At 36.3% G+C, this 22,658-nt stretch overlaps 1 protein-coding gene across 1 annotated transcript in view; it reads left to right on the forward strand.

The window, feature by feature from the left end:
* The window catches only part of LOC109717817 (probable serine/threonine protein kinase IREH1), a 30,517-nt gene extending 9,176 nt beyond the window's left edge, over positions 1-21,341 (forward strand). Inside the window, exons 2-19 of the mRNA XM_020243747.1 lie at positions 4-429; positions 1,410-1,480; positions 1,595-1,780; positions 2,633-4,021; positions 6,328-6,500; positions 6,668-6,905; positions 7,685-7,777; positions 7,855-7,995; positions 8,080-8,172; positions 9,468-9,675; positions 9,781-9,866; positions 13,154-13,242; positions 16,023-16,074; positions 16,214-16,270; positions 16,369-16,542; positions 16,742-16,819; positions 20,252-20,423; positions 20,963-21,341. Of these exons, the coding sequence (XP_020099336.1) occupies positions 4-429; positions 1,410-1,480; positions 1,595-1,780; positions 2,633-4,021; positions 6,328-6,500; positions 6,668-6,905; positions 7,685-7,777; positions 7,855-7,995; positions 8,080-8,172; positions 9,468-9,675; positions 9,781-9,866; positions 13,154-13,242; positions 16,023-16,074; positions 16,214-16,270; positions 16,369-16,542; positions 16,742-16,819; positions 20,252-20,335 (3,638 nt within the window). The 3' untranslated portion in view covers positions 20,336-20,423; positions 20,963-21,341. The remainder of the gene's footprint in view (positions 1-3; positions 430-1,409; positions 1,481-1,594; positions 1,781-2,632; positions 4,022-6,327; positions 6,501-6,667; positions 6,906-7,684; positions 7,778-7,854; positions 7,996-8,079; positions 8,173-9,467; positions 9,676-9,780; positions 9,867-13,153; positions 13,243-16,022; positions 16,075-16,213; positions 16,271-16,368; positions 16,543-16,741; positions 16,820-20,251; positions 20,424-20,962) is intronic.

Genomic DNA, 22,658 nt, shown 5'->3' on the forward strand with positions numbered 1-22,658 from the left:
GAGGTCTATCGGCGCCGGCAAAGCTCCGGAAAGGGGCGGGAGGGGGAAAGGATGGAGCGGCGGCGGCGGCGGCGGCGGCGAATAATCCGGCGGGGGCGGCGCTGTCGCCGATCCTGGCCTCGTCGCTAGGGCTGAACCGGATCAAGACGAGATCGGGGCCGCTGCCGCAGGAGGGGATCCGCGGCGAGCACCGGATCTCGGGGCTCGGGAGCAGCAACCTCTCGAGGGGGCAGGCAGATGGGGGCGGTGGGTGCTCGACGTCTTCGTCATCCTCGGCGGCAGGCGGCATGGGGAAGAAGGACGCGAGGGGGCTCGGGAAGGTCCTGGAGCCGCGCACAGGCTGGAATGAGGGGCCGGAAGTGACGCCGGAGGCTCAGATTGGGTTCCAGACGCACGGCAGCAGTCGGAATTCCGCAAAAACAGGGAGTGGTATGTCATTCTGATGCTATTCGTGGTTATCTTGTTTACTTAGAATGGTGTTAAGATCATCTTGATAATGCTGAGCACTGGTGCTTTAAATAAAGTTATTGGAGTTTTGACTTTTCTCTCGCCGTTATAGTGCTTATCTTAGCTCGAATATTTACATACGGTAATGCAAAATTTAATACGTCAATGCTAAAATAATAAGAGGCATCTCACAATGTTTCATATCAAATTCAACCAAGACATAGCAAAGTCTATTTTAATCTTGATTTGGAGGTTAGGAGCAGCATTAGAGACACGGCTCTAGCTGTAGTTAACGGAGGTACCGTAGTTCGTATATCTTTGATGTTTAATGGCTTAATCTTAGCTTAACCCAGGGTGCAATATCTATTTCAATTTGGTCTTGCCAGAGATGCACTAATGTCAATCCTCAATTCAAGGCATTGCTTGTTTGTAAGGAATATTAACGATAAAGTCTTTTAACAATGTTCATCGATCTGATCGATCTCATTAAAGTTGGTTTATCAGAGATTAATAGACTTGAAACAGAACGGCTGTTAGTTTGCTGTTTTCTTTTTCTTTTCTTATTTTTGATAAGGTGATTGGAGTAAAATGATTAGATTGCCCAACGTAAGCCTATTTAACTTTGTGTTCCTGTTCGAATCATTAAATTTGCCTGTTTAACTTCATGTTCTTGTGTGAATCATTAAATTATTCTTGAAAATAAAGATGCTGCAATAAAAATTACTGGATTATCGAGTCCTTCAACTAATTGGTAATCTAAAGAAATAACCGGTCGTTGCAAATACAAATGTCGAGGCATTGAATCCTCCCTTGGAAGGGTGTCTTATAAGTTTTCCTATTGCCAGTTTGACTTTCCTTAAACTGCTTGGTTTGGCCCTTATGCCGTACTAGTTTTCTCACTAAATGATGGATGTTAACCGCTCTCTAAATCCAATATCTGATGCTTAGACTCTATTTTTCAGGGAAGATTAATACATCATGGAAACTTCCCGAAGATATAAAAACTTCTGCCACTTTTACACCAGCTGCAGAGGTGGTGATACAACTCTATTATCCGTAACTACTTGCAAACAATTAACTCTGATGATGACAAATTGCTTTCTAAAAGAATCATCTGACTGATAATCTAAAACTTCTGCTTCTACAGTCTCCATATGATCCTTGCGAAACACCTACAGAATCTGAGTCTCCCCGTTTTAAAGAGATAATGCAGGCTACAAGTGCACCGAGAAAGAGGTTCCCTGGGGATGTAAAAAGCTTTTCGCATGAGTTGAATTCTAAAGGAGTTCGGCCATTTCCATTTTGGAAGCCTCGAGGCATATACAACTTAAAGGTAATATTACCTTCCAATTCTATTACTCTTGTGTGTGTGTGTGTGTGTGTGTGTGTTGGGGGGGGGNGTGGTCATGGTCATGATCTTGTTCCCATCACATTTAGGGCTTGTTTGGTTTAGTTAAAGCTTTTGCAGAAGTGCTTTTAAGACAATAGTGTAGAGTTGCTTGAAGAATCATTAATGTCGGAACTTTTGTAGAAGTATTGTTTGAATACAGCTGCTTGAAAAAGCACTTATAACCAAGGATTTAAGTGCCGTGGCACAGGGTCGTGCCGGAAATTTGTCGGCACGGTGCGTGCCGATGTGTGCCGGTAAAAAAAATTCTTGTGTGCCCACACATAATAGCATGAAATATTTATTTTCTTTAGCAACCAAATGTTTTAACTATTAATTATGTCTTTTTATTACATCTTTTGAACTTTGTTTAGCAAATTACTTACTAATTTAAAGAATAGAGAGTTTTGAGCTGTGCCATCGACATGGGTCTGTATCGTGCCGGTATCTTGTTGGCACGGTAGATACAGTCCGTGCCGACGGGCACTTAAAACCTTGCTTATAACACCATTGTAATTTACCAACAGCTCCCATACATAATGCAAGCGGCAGCTTCAAATTGGAGCTTCTGCTTGTGGGACTCTCAAGCTCATTTCAGCTTTGTGCTCAAGAAAAAGCATCAACATTTTGGTTACCAAACTCATGGTTGCTGCTTCTCTGAGTAGATAAATTGCTTGAAAAGCCAAGTCAAAAGCAATGCTTTGTAGAACACTATCTTATAAGTAACTATCAGCGGTCAAGCTTTAACAACAGTCCTTTTGTTTTCTAATTCGGTTCTCTTCTATATTCTATGTATAGGAGGTGCTCAAAGTCATTCAGGTGAAATTCGAGAAAGCAAAGGAGGAAGTGAACTCAGACCTGGCTGTTTTTGCAGGGGACTTGGTTGGCATTATGGAAAAATATGCAGATACGCATCCTGAATGGAAAGAAACGTTAGAAGATCTGCTGATACTTGCTCGGAGCTGTTGTGTCATGACACCTGGCGAGTTCTGGATCCAGTGTGAAGCCATAGTGCAGGACTTAGATGACCATCGCCAGGAACTTCCTATGGGGGTACTAAAGAAATTATATACTCGTATGCTGTTTATTCTTACTAGATGCACAAGATTGCTTCAGTTCCACAAGGAAAGTGGCTTTGCTGAGGATGAAGTCGTTATGGATCTTCGTGAACCTAGAATTGTACAGTCTGCTGATAGAAAAATTTCAGCTGGACCAGCTATAGATGGCAAAAGCACTAAAGTTATAAAGAGCTCCAATGAGGCAGCTTCCTCAAGAAAATCTTATAGTCAAGAACAGCGTAACTTGAAGTGGAAAAGAAGTCAAGAGATAAAGCCGGTCAATTTCTTTTCACCACTTGGGGCGGAAATTGGGAAGGATAGTGAATCCCCTGCTAGCAGAGAGCGAATGGCTTCTTGGAAGCCCTTCCCTTCTCCTGGTGTTAAACATCAAAAAGCAGCTAGTTCCCTTGCTAAAGAGGAACCATCAAACAGGGTTGTCGAACCTTCACACTTTACGAGTAAAAGAGATATGATCTCAACCACTATAAACCCCCCTGAATTACCTAGTTCCTTAGATTCTTGTGCTCAACCATCTATTGAAACGAAGCATCAGCACAAAGTTTCTTGGGGTAATTGGTCTGATCAACCGAATATTTCTGAAGATGGCTCAATAATGTGTCGCATTTGTGAGGAGCATGTGCCCACTCTCTATGTGGAAGATCATTCAAAGGTCTGTGCCATTGCAGACAGGTGTGATCAGAAAGGTGTAAGTGTTGACGAACGCCTTCTAAGAATTGCTGAAACCTTAGAGAAGATGATAGAGTCTTACCCCCAAAAGGATCATCCGAATGCAGTTGGAAGTCCAGATGTTGCAAAAGTTTCTAATTCAAGTGTAACTGAAGAGTCTGATGTTCTTTCTCCGAAGCTCAGTGATTGGTCCCGAAGAGGATCGGCTGACATGCTGGACTGCTTTCAAGAGTCTGACAACCCTATCTGTTTTGACGATCTAAAGAATTTGCCATCTATGACGTGTAAAACTCGTTTTGGACCAAAGTCTGATCAAGGAATGGCTACCTCATCGGCAGGAAGCATGACTCCTCGGTCTCCTTTGGTGACGCCACGATCGCATCACATAGACGTTCTTTTAGCCGGGAGGAATGCACTTGCTGAGAGTGATGATCTTCCACAGGTTAGATGCTATGGGGCTATCCAATTCAAACTAATTGTTGAATATCAATATTAAAAACAAAACTCTTTGGGAGCTCCAGCTTTCGGAGAATAACAGTTGTTTCATATTCATTAGCATGGCCTTGGAGGAGGTCCTAAGTTCGAATCGAGTATTGAATATAAATATTAAAAACACTATTCTTTGGGAGCTTAAGCTTTTGGAGAATGACGATTGTTTCATATTCATTAACACTAATCATTTAGTTTCTTAAGATTGCTATCTGTGTTTTATATATAGTTCATGTTCTAGAGTAGGACTGTCAGGAGGATGACACTGCGCATATTTTTTGTGTGTTGGTAGCTTGGTATTTTTCTTTATGAATTTCATACATTTCATATATGTATATGTATATGTATATATATATATATATATATACACACACATGTTGGAATGTTATATGCAGGGTGAACTGATGAACTCTAATTCTATCAGCCTGAAATCCATTAGTAAGGAAAATTATAACTTTACTAGCAGCTCAAATATTGATTGTTGTCTACAACATTTGAACAATTCCTGAAAACATGGCAATTAGAACATCTTTAGAGCAGTATCTGTAACTTAATGGAACATTTGTTACTTGGCTGCATGCTCTGTTACTTTTTTGACTGTGAGTCAGAGACTATTAAGTTCTGAAGTAGGGCTCAATGGACTTTCTTGATATCAAACAGTGCATTAGTGGAAGGGGTCAAATAAAAAACCCTTTAGATATTTATTCCAAAGTGGTCTATAGTTGGGAGAAACATGTACATTTTCTCCTATCTAGTAGGAGAGTCTAGCTATTATCCTTTTAGGAGGGTGTAGGTTTTCGTGCTTCTAGGTCATTTTCTATAATTGGGCAACCTAATTGCCAACCAATACGGTTAAACATGATCTAGAGTATTTAGAGTATCTTGGAATTGAGTTTTATGATTTTAAAAATTATTTGGTTTTGTGCATCAAATGGCTACGAAGTGAAAAATCAAAATCGAATAACCTTATAAAAGTAGAGGCTTGAAAGTTTTTAATTCAGATAGGGCTTGTTGATTGTGATCCAGATAGTAAAAGGAATTTACTAAAGAAGTTCAATTGATTTGGGTTCTTTTATATCATTAAACAAGCAAATGGCTCATATAGGCCATAAAAAAGCTATTGATTTTGAGGCCTTACAATCACTTCGTAAATTGTTTTAAAAAATCACAAAATTTGGTTCTAATATAGTTAAAATACTTAGATCATGATTGATGGTGTTAATCGTTGATTGGAATTCTTTGTCATCATAAATGGCTTGACAGGACGAAAGGATGTGTCCTCCTAAAAGGATAGTAACTAGACACACGTATGTGGTTGTCAATGATCCATATTTTATCCTATTCACACTATTGTATTTGATTTTAACACACTTGCAGCATGGGTAGCGTCAATTTTGTTCGCTTCACATCTTTTCTGACAACCACATTCCCACTTGCTTAATTTAGATGATAAATTCGCAGCGACCTGAGGGGCCTTGTTCAAAATATCCCATAATACAGAAGCTACCGTAACCAATTCTTTTTGTTGTGTATAGCCCTCAATTATACTGTTGGCTTTTCTTCAAGCTCTTTGTTCCTCTATCTTACCTGCATATTGTCTTATCTGACGCCAAACTTTTTTGTTTTTATAAAACTTTGCCATGTTAACACGGATCTATTAGAGTTGCCAACTATATGCTTGTTGTAGAACACCGGGCTTTCAAGTTGATTTTTTTCAAGACATTATTATGAGGAAAATGCGTCACTTTCCCAGATGGATTGGCTTCTATGAACTACTGTTTACAGTGGAGAAGTTCCATACTAAACCGCCATAGCATTGGTGATTAGGTACTCAGGTACTCAGTTGTGTTGCCTCCTATCCTGGGTACAATCCTGGGCTGTTCTTAAAATGGGAATGTGTACTTATGGGCTGGGGAAGCCTAGTGCTGTTTCAAACAAAAGGAGGGAAAAAAAAAAACCAATAATGATTTTTTGGCTACTTCAATAGCTCTTGAGGTCAATGCTTCCTAGTATGCTAAATTCCAACGGCAAGTGTTTTTAATTTTAGTGATCCTACATATGGTTTACTTTGACACAAGCTACAGTACTTTTAAATGCTGAGAATAATTGGTAATTGCATAATGTTTTTCTCAAGATTCTCTAGGCTACGACATTTGCTTTCTTAAGCTGAATATGGAGTTCTGGTTAAAAAAAAAAAAAAAAAAAAAAAAAAAAAAAAAAACTTGATTGCCATCTGAATTGTTTCTTCAAATGGCTCAGATAATTGAACTTGCTGATATTGCTCGATGCATAGCAAATGCACCTTTGGATGAAGAACGATCTTTGTCATACTTAGTTTCATGCGTAGAAGACCTACAAGAAGTTATCAACCGTCGGAAACATGAGGCCCTTACCGTTCAGACATTTGGCACACGTATAGAGAAGCTCCATCGGTGAGAATATCTACTTAATTTCTCTAGCACTTTAGGTTTTGGAATGAATTACTGGTAGCTTACTTTCCATTTTATTTTAGGACTTAAGAGGATCAAAACATAATATGTTGTTATCATTTATTCTGGCTATTTGATTTATCATTTATGATGCAATTATGATCCTTTAGGGAGAAGTACTTGCAGCTTTGTGATACAGTTGACACTGAAAAGATAGATATAACGAGTACTGTAATGGATGAAGAAGATGATGTGGTCCGTAGCTTGCGAGCAAGCCCTGTTCATCCTATTACTAAGGAGCGTACATCTATTGACGACTTCGAAATCATAAAACCGATTAGCCGTGGAGCATTTGGTCGAGTTTTCTTGGCAAAGAAAAGAACAACAGGAGATCTGTTTGCTATAAAGGTACTATTTTACTGCTTAGATGTTATATACTTAATACTAGGATCCATAGCTCCGTAAATAGAAAACTTATAAGCTATAAAGGAGAACAGTGTTAGCTATAATTTCTTGCAATTTCCGACTCGAACTTTCAAAATTGTTGCAATCAAGTGCCACAACCGAATTTCATTGACTAAATGCTGACGCATCGTTGATTGCATTATCAATCACAACATTGCAATATCACTTCTATATTAACGATTCATCAATATTTAATCAACTAAATTAGATTATAGGACTTGATTGCAACAATTTTAAAAGCTCGAACCAAAAATTGCAACAAATTATAGTTTTGAGGACTAAAATGTCACCTGCCTCATAGTTTGAGGACCAAACATGCAATTTACCCTAGGAATTATCACCAGTACAAAAGAAATACATTACGGAAAACTTTACAAGAATGCTTTACATCAGCTATACAACCTTGGCAATTCTAGCGAAGTAGGACCTGAAATCCATATAACAATAAATACATGCGGTTAAAAAAGAAAACTAAGGTCCAACTTTGTGATCAAATGCTTAGCTCAATTTAATGGCCAGAAGCTATCCATCACAACTAGGTTTTTCCAGCAAAAAAAATCATGCTCACAAGATGTTTCACACAAGAGATGATGTTTTTCCATCTTTCCTGATCTAGACAAGTATTGTCTTCTTGCAATATAAAGTATTAATGTGATGTCTTTCCAAACATTGTATCTTTGGCATGCATGTGATGATAAAAAGCTAGTTTTCATTGTAAACAGGTCCTTAGAAAGGCAGATATGATTCGGAAAAATGCTGTTGAGAGTATATTGGCTGAACGTGACATCCTGATCACAGTTCGAAATCCTTTTGTGGTGAGTAATCTCAAAATCATAAGTTTTTCTACACTCAATACTAATATTTTGCTTTCACTTTCTTTTGTTTTTATAAGGTACGTTTCTTTTATTCCTTTACATCTCGGGAGAACTTATATCTTGTTATGGAGTACCTAAATGGGGGAGACCTATATTCAATGCTGAGAAATTTAGGGTGCTTGGATGAGGATGTTGCCCGGATATATATTGCAGAAGTTGTAAGCTCATTTACTCTGGTTTTCGGGTTTTCTGGTCTTTTTCCCCCAAAAATTTTCCTTTAAAGTAGGAATAATATTTTGCAGGTACTTGCTTTGGAGTACTTGCACTCTTTGCGTATAGTTCATCGAGATTTGAAGCCTGACAATTTGCTGATAGCTCATGATGGTCATATCAAGGTATTGGACTTATCTATTTTACGTCCTTGGAGAAAGTGTAATATAAGGATTTAAGTTTCAAGGCACGGGGCCGGGTGCAGCACTGGTCGCTGTGGCTGGCCACCATGCTGTGCCATGCCGACATGTTGACGTGGCTTGTGTGCTGCTCACATTGCTATCAGTGTGCCTACAAACTTTGTTATCTTGATACCAATGTGCTAACACACTTTGATATCAGAATTTTATTTTCTAATTAGGCACTGATATATTGTAATTATTCTTAAAAAAGTTTTTAATCAAATCTTTGTACTCTATTGGCATGTCGACTTGCTAATTTCAAAGAAATTTTCTAAAAACTGTGCAAGAATTCATTACACTAGAGATTGAAATTTGAGTAGAAAGCCCAATTCCCCCAAATTAACTCTTCCATTTTAATTTTTAATGGCAATGTATGGATAATGCTTAAATGGATAAAGCTAAAAGATCTAGCCATTTGTTATCAGCAACTTCATCAAAAATTCATTTGGGGAAACTAACAGTCAAAATTTGGGGAAATCAAGCTTCCCCAAAACTGACTCCTCATTGCATCAAATTCAGATCATTAAAGAACGTACATGGTAGCATAAAAGAGTTCGAAACGACCTTCTAAAGTTATTTTGTTGGTAAATGTAAAAATAAAAGGGTTGCGAGCTGTGCCATTACCACGGCTGTCATACTGTGCTAACACCCTGCCATCACTGTATGGAATGGTGGGCATGGCTGATACCTGTGTCTAAAGCTTTGATATAATCTTAAAAAAGACTTGAGAAACAAAAATAAACACCTTCAAGCTGATTATAGTAAGAATGCAAGGCCAACTCCATATGGATATTATTTGTTCGCTATTGTTTCATTACCAGTAAATTGTGCTTTGTGGGGTTTCCCAAGGAGTTTAGTGTTTCTTTTTTGACAACTTTTTATACTTTCTATATGCTTTTTGTTCCCCCTGAAAATCATCTAATAAATAACTGCTTCAGTGACTACTAGAGTTTATATTTTAAATTGGTTGACTGCATGCAACTAATCATGTGTTTCAATTTCATCCTGTACCCACTAATCTATTTACAAGACATCGTCTACATTTGTTGGCTTACTTCGTAGTATGCTCTAGATAATAGTTCAATATATTATGTTTCTAGAAGCTCTCTCTCTCCCTCTCTCCCTCTTCATGAATTCGTATTGGCGAGCTTTTTCTTAACTTGACAATAATGGGCTTGGGGTTCATTTAGATTATTTCTTGATGGTAACGCTAATGGATCTGCCCTATTTTACATCAGTTGACGGACTTTGGCCTGTCCAAGGTCGGCCTTATTAACAGTACGGATCTATCCGGTCCAGCTGTAAGTGGGACATCATTATATGGCGAAGATGAACCTCAGATATCTGAATCAGAGCACACAGATCAACGAGAGCGGCGGAAAAAGCGTTCTGCTGTTGGCACTCCTGATTATCTGGCACCGGAGATCCTCTTAGGCACAGGACATGGTATACATAATGCAAAATTTTCCTCTAGTTTATGTTAGCTTTATCTTGGTTTAACTATTTTTGCTGCCAACGATGATAATGCTCTTTCTGCATTGATCACTGTAGGTGAAAGTGCAGATTGGTGGTCTGTAGGTGTTATTCTCTTTGAACTCATTGTTGGGATACCACCATTTAATGCTGAACATCCTCAGGTTTTTTTTACGTGTCTCATGCTTTTAATTTTATCTCTTTCAATTGGACTGGTGTTGGATGATTATATTGCTGCTTATGCTAAGGGGCCGTTTGGTTGGATGTAGTTGCAAAAATAGTGTAGTTGGAAATACGTGCAATTACAAATGCTACAGTCGTAAATACACCTAGTCTGTTTGGTTTTATGCAGTTGCAACTATGGCAGTTACATTTCTTCTGTTTGGTAGGCTGAAGTTGAGATTTGTATTTGTGATCTTTTAATTATTAATAAAAACTTTATATAAATATATATAATTTTTACATATTGTAAAATTATATATATTTATAGATGATAATTAATATTATAAAATTATATATTTATAGATGATTGTATGTATAAAATATAAAACAATAAATATCAATAGTGAATTTTAAATTCAAACATATAATAGATTTGGTCATAACAAAAGTAAGACATTATTGGACTATGACGGCGCAGATAAAACTGTAGCCGCTTCTGCGACGAGGTTTTTTGAGGGAAAAGAAAAAAAAAAGTGAAGCGTACGAAAAAAAAAATCATGCATTGTTTTTGTTTTGAACGGGTGAGCCGACTTCAGTCCAACTGCTGCAGTTGCCTTCTCATGCAGATGCAACTATAGCAGTTGGGCCTAACTACACGAAACCAAAAAAAAATTTATTGTTGCATGCATTTCCACTGCAGCTGGAAATGCATGCAACCAACGGCCCCTCAATGTATAATTGCATGCAACCAAACAGCCTCTCAATGCATGCAATCAAACAGCCCCTCAATGTATAATTGCTGTCTTATAAGCTATTTTTATTTTTTCATATAAGTAGTCCCTGTTTTATTAGCATTTGTATTAGCACATGCATCTGCAATTCTCTAGGTTTTTTTGGTTTCTCCTTTTTTTTTGGAGAACTGTTGTCCCAATAAGAGTTTTATAGAACTAATGGAAGTCCCAATTTTATTAGCATTTTTATCAGCACATGCAAATGCATTTATCCAGTTCTTTTCTGTACCCTGTAGTTTTTCTAAACAGTGTGTGACTAATTACTGTTCTAACATGCAGCCGCTTTTTAGGGCTCTCAATCTAATTTGTCTGTGAGAGGCTTATTTTCGCTCATAATTTGGCTCGAGCTTTACTCATTTAGGACACGGGTTGACACGAGCTCAAGCAAGGGTCAACGCTTGTGTTTGGTCCTTTCACACTAGTAGCTTCTCTGGCTCCTTGGACAGCCACCATAATAGAAATCCAATCTCACCACCACGCTTTCTTGGCGATACATCACGTTTATCTGTAGAGTTGTTACTCAGACCCAGTCAGCTGGCATCAACCTTGCCCTTAAAACTAGACGTGGACAAGGGGTCCCCATTATCATATAAGCATGTAAGATGAGACTTTAATAAGATAAAACTTCAAAATTTTTGGTTCAGATCGGGGTTTGGTCTATGTAAGCCCTGCCCGAGTCTAAATAGATTTTTCTGCCCGTTCCTTTAATTTTATAAATATTGATGGGAGTTATTTAATATATGGAATGTCTTTATTAAGTAATATGCATTAATAGTAGGCCCCGTCTGGATAGCTAGTTAAAATATTCCATGGAGTATATATTTTGTGGTTTTCTCCTGATTGGATTTAGGGATTCCATGGAATCCTATAGGGATTCTGTACTATATTTTATCTCTATTTGGATGCTAACTGCAGAATTTCATAGTAATTCTGTCAAATTAGTTAAAATTACTAATAAAAAAAGCAAATTTGTCAAACAAATAAATCTCAATAAGCTAAATCAAATTGAACTGCATTTAGATCCTATTTTGTTTCTAATCAACTAATCAAAAAAACTGTCTAGAAATTAGCAAATGGAGATCAAATTTCTAATCAAATTAAAATAAATATATACTCCGTTTTATTAGTGTTTAGGGTTATATGTTATAATAGAGTTATATTGCACATTTAATATGTTATATTGGGCATATAATAAAGTTATATGCTTATTGTTTTTCATAATTGTTACATTTTACTACCTTTTTTTTTCCCCTGAAGAGAGAAGATATTGATATTCCTTCTTAACAGTAGAGTTATTTACGGTGACATGACTTTATAGTTAATGTCTATTTTGGCTTTAAGCAAGTATATTTTTATTGAAGATTACATGAAGCATATACAGAGCTAACATTTTGCTTTTGAAGCTACTTGAGAACAGAATTTGAAACAAATATTTGATGCCCGTCTTAGATTTATGTCACCTACTTTGGCATCAGCCTGTCATCTTCTTTGAAACGTCCCAACTCCCAACTCTTATATTCCCACTTTGCTTTTTCTTTTTCTCTTTCTTTTTTTGTGGAAATTGATACATGGTCCCTTCTTACGAGGAAGTCATGTTGCATCTTGGATAAGTTTCCTGTAAAATAAAGAAAAGCCAATTGGATGTTTGGTTACTACTGTTATTAATATCTGAATAGATCTAAGGCAAATGACCACTTAAGTTGTGTTAACTAATGTGCAAATACATTTATAACTCATTCTAAATTTATTATTTCAGATTTCTCTAAATTATAGTGATTATCCTTTTAAAAAGTTAAGATAATGTGAGCAGTGAACACCAGATACAATGCCTCTTGGAGGTGGATGTTTAGTACCTCCATATACCAACTGAAAAGCATTATTTTCTTGTCATATGTCACATTAAAAAGTTCTCATGTATTTGGAAGACTCCAATTGCTTGTGTATTGTGATGATTGTGTAGTTATAAAACCTTAATGATGGGAAGATTTGGGCTTCAGGGATAATAACGAAGTTGCAAAGATACGATACAAATAGATAAAAAACTTCTTAAGTTCTTGTGGATTGTATCTTGACTAGAATGAGTGGCAGCTTGAGAGAACCAAACCAAATTGTGTAATTAATCTCCAAGTAAAATGACCTCTCAAATTGTCCTGTCACCTCCCCCCCACCCGCCNACTGAGTTTTCTGAAGCCTCTCATCTTATAATTTATAAGTTGAATTATGATAAACAGCTGAGTAGCTTGTATGGTCTTGTTTGTAGTCTCTAGACACACGGCAATATACCTTAGTAGCTTGTGTTATTATGAAGTTCGAAATTTGTTTATTTTCCATTCTTTAAGATTCCATTTATCTTGTTTTGTTGATAATGTAGATTGCAGTAATTTCAGTGAGTGGTGAACAATTTTCTCTTTCTCGCTTACTATCTTTTAAGCAATGAACTTCTTACTGTTCTTTTTTTTCTTTTCTTTTTTTTCTTTTTTTTTTTTTTTGCCTTGTAGACAATTTTTGACAATATTCTAAACCGTAAGATACCTTGGCCTCAAGTACCTGAAGAGATGAGCTATGAAGCCCAAGATCTAATCGACAAGTAAGAAATTAGTCTTGTGTTTATTATTTTATCTGATTTAGTGGCATGGTCATCTATTGTCTCCTTTATTATTATTATACAAGTTCTCCATTTATTTTGTGAATGAAGTTTTTTAAACTTAATCTAACTAGTTTGATGTTTCTATAATTCTTTTGCAAGTTTGTCATTTACAGCCACATAGTTGCATCGTTTCTTCAATATAAGCTTCTTTCGCATGGCTACATTGCAGAAAATTGATTTCTTGCATTTCCGCCTGCTCCTACAATGTGTTCCACCATTGAAAATTTTATTATTATGGGCAATGCTTGTTATAATTAGCTGATTTGTATTTCAGAAAATGGGACTCGAAGTTTATTTACTTGAACAATCTAATGTTAGATACTTAATTACCAAACTGAAGCAATTTTCATGTTTTATTTTTTTCCTTTCTTTATTGTAGGCAGAGGAATATTAACTATTAAGATTGGTTCATTCATGAAATTCTATAGCAACCTTTATTTGGTATATGCATGATTGTCTCCGATTAGGACTTAGGATGTTCTTATTGATAAGACTACAAAAAATTAAATAGATGTTCTTATTGATAAGACTACAAATAATTAAATAAGTACTCACTTCGATGTCTTCCTCATCATATGCTTGAATAAGTACTTACTTCGATGTCTTCCTCACCATATGCTTGAACAAGAAGTTGAACTAAATTCACTTCATGGTGTGCCACCTGCGGCCTGCTGCTGCTTTTGGAAGCACCATATGGTATCAGAGAAGTATCTAAGTGTTTCTCCATTTGCCACCTGCTATCCTGGGCCACAAAACTGTGCACGTGCTGCATGCAGAAGAACACATTTGATCAAGAAAGTGTATTCAGTATTCTCCTAGTAGCTTTTGGAATATTTATTCTTTTTGGATTTGCAGGATAATTGGGCCATCTAGTTTATCATATGGGTTCTTATTTGATGTCTGGAGATGATATGTAAGCATGGGTGCTGAAACTTGGTTTCCTAGTTATTTCAGTATATGATTTAGTTGGACATTGTGTTTCTTGTTAGATTGTCCTATATTTAGGCCTTTTAAGTCATATTGCACTTCCATTTGAAGTTAACAAGGGTTTGAGAGGACTACTAGTTAATGGCTTTTCTTGGCAGTAAGGGTTTAAGGAGGTAGAAATTAGAACATCGAAAAGTGCCTCACCTTCTTTCCTGCTTGGACCCTTAATCTGCAAAAAGCTCCTTAATAATACTTTTTTATTTTATTTTTTTATCTCAGTGAAATTTTCATAGGTAATCAACAAGTCTCAGAATGTTCTCCTGTTCAGTAAACTTTAAATCTGTAATCAACTGATTGCGGCCACGACAATTACTCTTAAGTCTCAGTTAAGTCTTTCCTCGTATATGAGAATTAACAGCCCCGACTGGAAGAATAGGCAAAGGTTCTTCTCCATGGGCTTATTCATTTGAAAGCAGTCTACTTAGGCCAATTGCCAAGAGATAGTTAATTCAAGATCGGATTACTGGTTTGGCAACAGATGGAGAAAGAATGCAATGTCATATTTTGTTGGACATAACGCTATATGGATATTTTGAGAAAGCACTACTTGAAAAACTACTAAGCAAAATTGCATCCAAGTATGATATCTATGTATCTATTACAATAGAAACTATAGCTGTTACTTGTAATTTGTAAACTAAACAATTGCAAGAAACTGTTAGTAGATTATAGACAGAAGTTTACTATGTTGAAGAAGAGTTAAGAAAGTGCGTCCACAAATTGTAATATTTGTCAGCTCCATCAACCCACAAAGTTACATTTACACTCAACAATCATCAGAGAAGGAACCATCTTTACCCATTATCCACTAGGATAATGAAATTACCTTTTGTCTCTTTTAACTTTCACTTTTTGCTTGTTCGTTAGTATTACTGAAAATTAGTCACCATCCTAGGAAAATGAGCGTGATTGCTTTTTGTTTTTTGTTTTTTTTTTCTGAAGTAGGATACTTAGAACAGTATCTTCCATATGTCCTGTAAAGTATTCAAAAAATGTTGCAGTCAGTATGCACATGGCTAGGGTATTAAAATATCCATGCTTCATAGGTTATGATCATATTCTGCAATAGCTTGTATATTTGTCAAAATCTTAACTGTTAAGATCTTTGCTTCTATGCCTATGGCCTTTCTCTTAAGAAAAAAGATGTCCATTTCTATATATTGACTTCATTTGCACTTTAGAATGAATGAGCTCACAAGAAATACTTCAAACAAATTGAAAAACTTAAATAGCAGACTGGACATTTAGAACATAAATTTGGAACAATCTAAACCTTGGAAGTTCTATTCCTACTCATAATCTTGTTCTCTATTAGTTTCTAAAAAGCTATCAAAAGTGATTACTTCGGTGAATTCTGTATGGCTGTATTTCATTTTGCTGATAACTTGCTTGAATACCTTTCTGTAAAAGAGCAAATCCTTGCCTATCATTTTCAGCCCTAACTTTCTTCTTACTAGTAGGATGAGCTAACTAGGTCGATAAATGCTGAATTCTGTAAGCTAGGATTTGTCTGATATCAGCACTAATATAATATGAACTTCTGTTGCATTTCGCTAAACATTTTACCAAGTCAAAGCAGCTTCTGTTATGTGCATATAATATTGTTTTCACAGCCATGCAATTCTATGTGCAGCTATCTATCTCTGATGTTAAAATCTAGATGATGATGCAATTTAGCTTCACCTAATGATCATCAATATTCAATGACTTCTTCATCTTTAACTTCCATGCAGATTATTGACAGAAGATCCTCATCAAAGGCTTGGAGCCCAAGGTGCATCAGAGGTATGTTTGTGCTATAACAAGTTCAAGCAGCACTTTCATCAAAAGAAATGTGCTGAAATTTAAGATCTGTATCTTTAATTCTTTTTTGATAAATTTAACCTATATGTCATTAATTCTCTAAAAAGAGCTTTTCTTTCAGGTGAAACAGCATGTCTTTTTCAAAGATATTAGCTGGGACACTATAGCAAGGCAGAAGGTGGCATAAACTGAAATGACTTGCTTTCTTCCAAGATAATATTGGTTGCATGTTTTTCTGTTTTTGATTAAGAAATATCTCAAGTCCTCCTTTTACAGGCTGCATTTGTTCCCTCTTCAGACAGTGCACTTGATACTAGCTATTTCACTAGCCGTTACTCTTGGAATCCATCAGACGAACACATCTATGAAGCGAGTGAGTTTGAGGATTCCAGTGAAAATGGAAGTGTTAGTGGGAGTAGCAGTTGTGTAAGCAATCGCCAAGATGAAGTGGTACGATCCCTACCAAATGAAACTTAGGAATCTTGTTCTGCTAACAGTTTCTTGCCGTAATTCTCGGATCAAACAAATAAAATGATAAATGTTTCAATTGAATTATTACTAATGTTCTGATGGCAATAGATTTTTGTATTCTTTTTCTCTTTTGCTGGAAAGTGCCTAAACTTATTAATTTGCAAATCATGACAAACAGGGGGACGAGTTTGGAGGGCTTGCTGAGTTTGAGTCTAGCTCATCTGTCAATTATTCATTCAGCAACTTTTCATTCAAGGTAAATAGACAGCTCACGAATATAAAAGTTTTCTCTTCTGTACATCTGTTAATTCTATATTTGAGGCACAAACAACTATTGGTTATACATGAATATGTATGTTTCAAATATCTTTTTCTGTGTTACGATAAGCATTACAGTCCTCTTTGAGGAGTTGGAATTATGTAGAAAGAGGAGATATCTTTTTGCAGAGTGAGTTGCTCTCAAAATTAATATACTTAGTCGGAAAACATTGACATTAAATTTCCGTTAGCAGTAGAACTCTCTTCCCACTTGTTTGAGCCTTTGTTCAATTATCCCTATGTACTGTGACAAAGATGGTCTGATGTCTTAGCAAAGAAGAGACAAGGGTGAGAAGAAACTTGACATGAAATCTAAACTCACTGAAACATTATCCTTTTAAGAAGATTTACGATAATTAGTATCACAACAGCGGCACTCTCTACTTAGCTATAAAGTGTGCATTGAGATAAATAGCTAAAACAACATCAATTCTAGTGCATAAACTGAGGTGGATTAGAGTTTTAACGTCCTTATAATTATTTTCTTTATATGTTGGAAAGTTGGATCCAATCATGGGCTGACTATTGGATCTACTTGTTGTAATGTCTTCCCATAAAGTTATGCCCTTTATTTTTGGGTGAAAAAGAAAAGTAGTTTTCGGATCGGCAAGTCTTCTTTATTTTATATTCAATAGAAAGTTCGGAGTTATTAAGTGATTTTTCTTACTAAACTTGATGATATATACCATTTAGATCAAATTTACTACCTATGAGTCGGCTAGTGTGCCAATTGTGCTACTAGCAGGGTGCAGTGGCACGAACCATGCTAATGCCGATTAGGTATGCCTTGTGTCATTGGCGTGGCGATCCTTGTCAAGATAATAATATCCCAGATGCTTGTCAGTCTTTTGCAACTAGGGTTGACCAAACTGCTGGCTGCAGATCAAAATTCGGATAAAAAAAGATCAGTGAAGTAAATAATTTGCATAAGAAAACAAAAATCTCTCTAGAAATTAGCTAGTGTACCATAGAGGAGCTGCTAAAGTGGCAAAACTTCGAGAAACAAAAGAAAGTATGATATTTTTGAGACATTACGAGGCTTAATTGTGTAATAGATTTATCTGGAAGAAAATTAAAACTACAGATTGTTGTTCATGTATACCAGGTTCATGGAGGCTTTCAAAAATAATTTGAATCAAGTCCAGAAAAGCCTTGAAAGTTTAGAATCTTTTGAATTTGCAAACTATACCTCAAGGGCCACACAGAAGACTAGTTTTCTACTTTCATTATGAGAATGTTATAAAAACAAAAGATACCAACACATACTCTAAGCCAAATGACTTTATATTGATGGATGCTGATAGAATCCCAAAGTGAAAGTTATTGGAAGTTACTCCTCTTATTCACTATAATCTACTAAATGTTCTATTGCGAATCGCATGTTAGGAGATATCATCAAATAAACATCTAGAGGCACCTGCTATATTAGTAAGAAACTTTACTATGCAGAACCGCAGAATTTCTGAGCTACATCTGTTTGATTTTTGTCGCACCTGCATGCTTTGTCCCTTCTGTACATTCCTTCTATATGTATACTGTACTGTAAAATCAGCCTAGTCATCTCGTTAATGCTTTCATCACTCCATTAAAAGATAACTTGGCAAAATCTTGAATGTTGTTGTATCTATTCAAAACAGTGATAGGAGAGTTTTTCATGCGTGACTTTGTGCTTCTTTGCGGGAAAAAAACAATCTTATTCCTGCTTATGCATCCAGGACCTTTATGCTTAAAAAATGTGAAAATGTTCTCTCCATGCTATGTTCGTATCTTATGCTGGCATTACAATTTTTTATTAACTCATTATGTGCTAATTGGTAAACTCCATTAAGTGCTTTTTCTATTTGTACTTTGCCTTTTCTAGAGGGTTCCTTAGCTCCGATAGGATTATTTCACTTTGCATGCAGAGATCCCATCCTGGTATATTTTAACATTATTCTGTGGGAAGAACATTGATAAAAAATTGAAACCAAAACAACTTGAAATCTATCCATTTCGTTGTCACTTGATTTCCGAAAATTCATCTTAAGCTGGTGTGATTAGGAGTAATTTTGGCATATAGACCATACTCTGTGATGGCTTTGTTCTTGATTAAGATTTTTATTGTGTGCTTCCATATCTTTATATTCTTGAGTTTAAACTTGTTCCATGCCATTCAAATTGAGTTCTGTTAAATCTCTTTTGTAACCTTGATCTCTTAACTTTAGAAATACTTTTTTAGATGCGTAGGTACACAACGTTAAAAAATTATATAAGCTCATTTTTCTAATATAACTTCTTATCTATCATCATGGTCCTAATGCCTACGGTTTCGCTGCTTAATTGGACATTTGGACCACATGTAAACAGCAAAAGCCTCAATGAAAATTGTCTTCATGGATCATTATCTTTATTCTGCTTTAATAGCTGATTAAATTGCTTCTTTCCCCTTTTATTTTCATTTAAATTCTCCTTCTACTTTGAATTGGATATATACAGCTTGTGTGCTTTCAAAAGTACGGAGGCCTCTATGCTATTGAATTATTTTCGATAATAGGACGTCCGATTCGATGATCGGCTTTGTTAGACATGATCTATACTATTAAAACTATCTAGAAACCAAATTTTATAATTTTTCGCCATCATTTGCCAAGTGATCGAAATAATCTAAAAAAGGGCTATTTTAATGGCCGATGTAGCACGTTTGTAAATTCAACAGTGTAAAACAATCAAAATTAGGTGAAATTTTAATAGAAAATTCCCTTTTACCATCAAAAGCAAGATCAATACTTCTAATTTGAAATTTGTGTATTCTACTACTGTTTTTTATGAGTTTTTTATTTTCAATCATTTATTTTGAGACTGTTTGTTCGCTAGGCAAATGAAGTTAAAAAATAATAAAATTTGGTTCTAATAGGGTAGTTTTTGTCTAACGGAGCCGATGATTGAATCGAATGTCCTTTTATCGAAAACAATTTTAAAGCATAGAGGGCTTTCGAAAGCATATTGTTCTATGTATATATATATATATAGAGAGAGAGAGAGAGAGAGAGAGAGAGGTGCTATTAATAGCACCAAGCATTTGATGCTACCAACTTTTTCACTATTAGAACTACCTCTTTGACTATTTCTGCCCTTTAGATCATACTGTTCCACCAATCACTAAATCCTAGGATGACCACTATCATCATAACCCCACAACCCTTCATTCAAGGGCCAAAAAATCCTTAAGCACTAATGATTTAGTACTATTAGAAGCATTCCAGCCAAGTTCTATATGTGTGTGTGTGTGTGTGTGTGTGTGTGTGTGTGTTTGATATTGCAATTAAATCATTCTTTATACTATTTTTCTGACCATGTCAACAAAATAACTGGACTGCATTTCTGGTGATAGAATCTTTCCCAGCTTGCATCAATCAACTATGATCTGCTCAGCAAGGGCTTGAAAGAAGATCTACCACCAAAACCAGGAAGTTGAAAAAGCAGTTCTGTCGGAAGTTTCTCATTGATTCAAATTAAGCAGGAACCATAAAGCACTTGAAATGGAGCTTGTACAGCTTGTAAATGTAAGCTTATTACTTTAGCTCTTCAGTTTTGACTATAAGGGCATGTTTGGTTCATGACTGAAATGGAAATGGGAAATGGAATCGGATTGCATTGAAATAGAAAATGGAATCATCCAAAAATGTTTTGTTCATTATTTGAATGGAAATCGGAATGAACATCTAGGGTTTTGAGAGAACGTTTTGGTTAAAAGAGACTGATGATGTGAGAGGAAGGGGAGGTGTTTTTGAGAGAAGGATTTGAGTGGTTTATTTTGGAATGAGTCAATTCTGAATTCAAAGCTGGATTAAGTTATAAATAGATTTGGCCATTCCCATTCCAGAGTGGAATGGAAATCGAAATTCAATTCTAGTAGAGCAAATAAGAACTATTGGTATCAATGAATTTCATTCCGATTCCATGGTGTAAAATAGGGGACCCAGGCAAGCCCTAAGAGTTTTATTAATTCTGGGTTTACGTTAGTTCTTCCAGTTTCGTGTTAATTCTGGGTTCTCTTTTTTTTTTTCTTTTTCTTTTTTTTTTTTTTTTTTGTTTCCCTCAGATTGGAGCTCAAGACACATGGCAAAAGCCTTTCTCCTCTCCCTAAGCTGCAGCATTGTTGCGTGAAGTTGACCTACACTTTTAGCACCCATGGTCTTGCGTATTAGTGTTATCATTCACGGCAACAAGAGACAGCCTTGGCCATCATTTTTGTCCTTTTTGTGCTGATGTTTTTACAGGGTAAGATGGATTAGCCTTAGATTCTTCACCACCCCCATCTTCCCTTAAAGCCAAGTGAGGTCATGGTCCATGTTTCTTTAAAATTGAGGGAGAAATAGAGAGAAAAAGAGAGGTAGGCTTTCATTATCCGGTTCTTGGCATTGGATGGAACAAATGGTTATTGAAGGTAAAAGGATTCAGTTTTCCATTTGGTTGATCAATTTTTGTGTTGCGCTTTATGCTATGTACCCTTCATCTTTATTCTTTGTTGGTGAAATGTATGGAGGCCACCTCAACTACATAGCCCATTCTGACATATAGACCCCCCGAAGTACTACCCTTTGTCATTGAGAGAGGCCCCTCCTCTACTTTTGATTATTTCGTACAGAGAAATTTTAGCCAGTTAATTTGGAGATTTTACGGAATTGATCGACTATTTTATCAGAATTAATTGATTGAATCCGCTAGATTGATTAACTTCTAATAGTTAATTAAGTGACTAAATTAATAAAATTTTAACTTAATGGGCTATAAATTTTAATTTTTTTTTTAAAAAAAAAGAAATCGGGGGGTTGTTAATTAAAAGAATTAATCTATTTCGAAATGGCGCAGAGTTGAGGGGGTCTTCATGTATTTCTATCCTTGTTTAGCTTTTACTGTAGCTTTATTTAGGAAATAATTTTCGATCTAATCTTGTTGTGCTGATTTGGAAAAAGAGACAGTTAATTTTTTTTTATTTTTTTTATTTTTTATTTTTTTCTGTTGACGTCACTGGCTGCAGTTTCGCTGCTGCTGCCGCCATAGCCATGCCACCTGTTATCGCCGATGGTGGTGTTTCCGCTGCCACCCTACCCTCTCTAGCGCCCCGTCTTCCCATCCCTTTATCTCCTCTTCCCATCTCTCCCTCTTTCTGCTTTCGTTTTTCCTACTAGTCCGTCATCGTCGTCTCGCCACCCCCTGCCGCCGCCGCCGCTCCTGTGGCGCCAGTCGCCGCTCCATCCCTCTCGTCGTTGCCGCTCACCGTCAGCCACCGCACGCTGCTGCACAACCCATTTTGTGTTCGCTCTTCCATCATCATCATCATCATCATCATCATCATTGTAGTGAGCTAACGACGAAATCCTTACTATTAAAATACTAATCACACTAGTAAACAAATGTGACGTATCTAAATTATCCACAATCAAGATATGTTAGATTAGAGTAAATGAAGTTGAAAGAAAAATATCCTAACACAATAACAACAATACAAGAGGATTTATGTGGTTCACCCAAATCAGGCTACATCCACGGGCACGAAAAGGATTACAAGATTTGGTTAGAAATTACCACTCTATTATAATGGACTTGTGACCTTCTAATTAAGAAAATCTTTTTTGCTATACATTCATCTAAGCACCTTTTAAATCCGCAAAACCCGCTTTGAAATGCCTCTTAGAATTTCTCTAATCAACCTGGAAGCTTTTGAATCAAGCAAGAAAAACAAGAGAGCTATTTCTCCAACCCTCTCTACACCTCTCTTCTCTATCTCAAGAAAA

The sequence above is a fragment of the Ananas comosus genome, linkage group 1, assembly GCF_001540865.1.
Source record: "Ananas comosus cultivar F153 linkage group 1, ASM154086v1, whole genome shotgun sequence".
Taxonomy (NCBI): Eukaryota; Viridiplantae; Streptophyta; class Magnoliopsida; order Poales; family Bromeliaceae; genus Ananas; species Ananas comosus.